This window comes from Trypanosoma cruzi, genomic scaffold, assembly GCF_000209065.1.
Source record: "Trypanosoma cruzi strain CL Brener 1047053517057 genomic scaffold, whole genome shotgun sequence".
NCBI classification, from domain to species: Eukaryota; Euglenozoa; class Kinetoplastea; order Trypanosomatida; family Trypanosomatidae; genus Trypanosoma; species Trypanosoma cruzi.
The window spans coordinates 138714-141474 of record NW_001849518.1 but is presented as its reverse complement, the minus strand read 5'-3'; the positions used below and the strand labels follow the sequence as shown (position 1 = coordinate 141474).

The 2761-nt window shown below is 46.8% G+C and overlaps 2 protein-coding genes across 2 annotated transcripts, besides 7 other annotated features; both read left to right on the top strand.

Annotated features, from left to right (window-relative positions):
* Tc00.1047053482471.10 (hypothetical protein, conserved) lies at positions 1-358 on the top strand (the record flags this gene model as incomplete). Its single annotated transcript, XM_797708.1, has 1 exon — positions 1-358. A coding segment is annotated over one exon (358 nt), but the record flags the coding sequence as incomplete, so codon positions are not given.
* Positions 1-2761: a sequence feature (heterozygous, Esmeraldo-like haplotype).
* Positions 439-474: a microsatellite.
* Positions 691-716: a sequence feature (AT_rich).
* Positions 978-1046: a sequence feature (T-rich).
* Positions 1070-1101: a microsatellite.
* Positions 1254-1278: a microsatellite.
* Positions 1362-1392: a sequence feature (AT_rich).
* Tc00.1047053482471.19 (ATP-dependent DEAD/H RNA helicase, putative) lies at positions 2134-2761 on the top strand (the record flags this gene model as incomplete). Its single annotated transcript, XM_797709.1, has 1 exon — positions 2134-2761. A coding segment is annotated over one exon (628 nt), but the record flags the coding sequence as incomplete, so codon positions are not given.

Here is a 2761-nt window from a genome sequence, read left to right as displayed (position 1 = left end):
CCCCTATGACAAGAATCTTACTCGAGAGCAATTGATGGAGCGAGTGGAGGGGTATTTTGCCTTCCTCGGCCCTGAGTTTCTTGAGAAGGGCAAGGCACCCAACCTTGTCATACTGACAAACTACGTCATGGGCTACTACAACGACCCGGCGTTCCTGGAGGAGGACATTTCGGAGCTGGACAAGAACGACTACGACCATCTGGCAAGCTGGGGCAAAGACGCGTTTCTGCGCCGTTTGGAATTTGAGAATGGCCCGCTACGTGACCAGGTGGAGGCGCACACCCAGAAGCTGCTGGCAGAGCGGGAGGCAGTTGCAAAGAAAGCCGCTTCTTCGGCCGATCCGGTCAAGACGGGCTGAATAGCGACGTGATCCACCGCCTTAAGAAGAAGAAGGAGGAAGGGTGGGTGCAGATATCCTTATATACATAATTGATATGAAAGGAAGGAAGGAAGGAAGAAGAAGAAAAGGAGGAAATGTGGATGTGTACTATGGGACGTAAGGGGGTGCGAGTGAGCTACTAGGAAAGGAAGGTGAAACTACTTTGCAAGGGAACAAAAAGTAAACCAAAAAAAAAAAAAAAAGAGGTGGCAATAGAGTGCGTGTCCGTTTATTTTGTCACTACTCATTGATAGGAAGACCCCAAAGGTGGGAGGATGGAGGAATTTGGCTGAGAAGGAACAATGAGAAGGAAAAATAAATATATATAATATAAAAACAAAGGGGCACTGGGCCTCCTTCTTTTTTGTTGACCTGTTGTTTGATTTCTTCTGTTGATGCAGACGGATTTCCTTCGCCACTGCACTATTCGTGACAGGAAGAGTATTAGAGTGAGTTGGCATCCAGGAAGGAGGCAACGCAACGGGGGTCTAAAGATGAGGGAGAGAGAGAGAGAGAAGTGATGTTGATTTTGCGGGCTTCAGCACAACTTTTTGTCGTTGGAAATTTCATTGCATGTGTTTCTTTTTTGGATGGCTACTTCTTTTTTACTTGCTCTTTTTTTTTTATTTCCTCTTTCTTTTTTTTTTATATATATTTTCTGTTGTTTGCTTAAATGATCGCTGGCTGCCCCTTTCTCTTCTTCTTCTTCTTTTTCTTCTTCTATCATCATGCATCTACTCCGTGTGTGTATGTGCGTGTGGTGGTGCTTAGCGTGATTGTGTTTAAGGGCGGTGGGGTGAACCGTATTTGGCAACGGCTCCGAAAATCTCGGGTTTTACTGCGGCGATGGCGACGGACCGCCAAATTTTGCAGGTTTTTTTCTTTTTCTTTTTTTTTTTATTCGATGCACAGTTCCAAAGCAGCGACTGGAGGAGGAGCAAATGGATCTGATATACGCGGTCTCTCGTTGAACGAGTGACGGAAATTATTGTTATTAATTATTATTATTTTATGCGAACTCATAAATTAAATGGTGTTATTTGCGTCACGATGTGCCTCTGAGCAAATCTGGAGGGATTAGTGGGGTCTGTTGACAAGCAAGTTGAGTGCAGCAGCTCTATTCAAGATGCATCTGCATTCGTACGGACAACGTTCTGCTACTGGTCAGGAGGTGAATGCCGCTACAAATATGTGTGCGTTGCATCACGCCTCATCCACGCTGCGCAGGTGTTTTCCAGCCGCCGGGCAGCCGCTGGGGGGTGTACGAAGGAAACTCACATTTCCGTTTCTGGAGGAAGCGCACATATATATTCCTTTTCTTCTGCAAGTTGTACATGGAGTGGCTAAAAATTTTGGCGTCTCATCATCATGTGAGGCAGTCATTACTATTGTTTTATTGCTTTCGTGACTGCTTGTTTTACTGCAGTGTTGCATCCAATTTTTGTTGCGGTTCAGTTGTTAGTGCATCTTCTTTTCTGCTGCCATTGTTATTGTTATTTCCATTTTGTGTTTGCATCGCACCACGTGGGAGCATGTGCCCCCCTCCCCACAGTTTTCCAGTTGTCATGATATTGTCCCTTCTTTTTCTCTCGCTTTCCTTTACTGTCCTTTGCCCCAGCCGAGTCAATACCTAAGGAGAACGAAGGAGGATTAATTTATTTAAAGAAACAAAGAAAAAAAGGGGGGAAAAAGAAAAATAAAGGTCTCTTAAAAGAAATAAAAATTAAAGTTAAGAAACCAGATAGACATAAGCAATGAGCAGTGGACTTGCCGACTTTGACGGAGATGATGTGAAGGTGCCGATTGTGTCCGCACAGCCACATATGGGTGTGGGCATGGGAACACACAGTGCCGTTGCCCTGGGGGGGTTTCAGGACTTTTGTCTCAAGAGCGAACTCGCCAACGCCATCCGCGAGAACGGCTTTGAGCACCCAAGCGAAGTGCAACATCAGGCATTGCCGCAGGCGATGCTTGGCGCTGACATTCTTGCGCAGGCCAAGTCCGGTATGGGGAAGACGGCTGTCTTTGTCTTTGCGCTGTTGGAGCAAATTGAAAAGGTGCCAGAGGGGCAGAAGCCGCATTGTCAGGCAATTGTTGTCGTCCACGCCCGAGAGTTGGCGTACCAGATTGAGCAGGAGTTCAAGCGGTTTAACAAGTATTTGCCGTATTGCACCACTGGTGTCTTTTTTGGTGGAATCCCAGAGGACGAAAACGTGAAGCAGCTCAAAAAGGAAGTCCCCGCGATAGTGGTGGGAACACCGGGGCGCCTCAGCGCACTTATTCAGCGCAAGGCTCTCGAAGTGTCGCGCGTCAAGTGGTTTGTCGTGGATGAGTTTGACCGCTGTTTAGAGGATGTAAAGATGCGCCGTGAGTACAGACGGT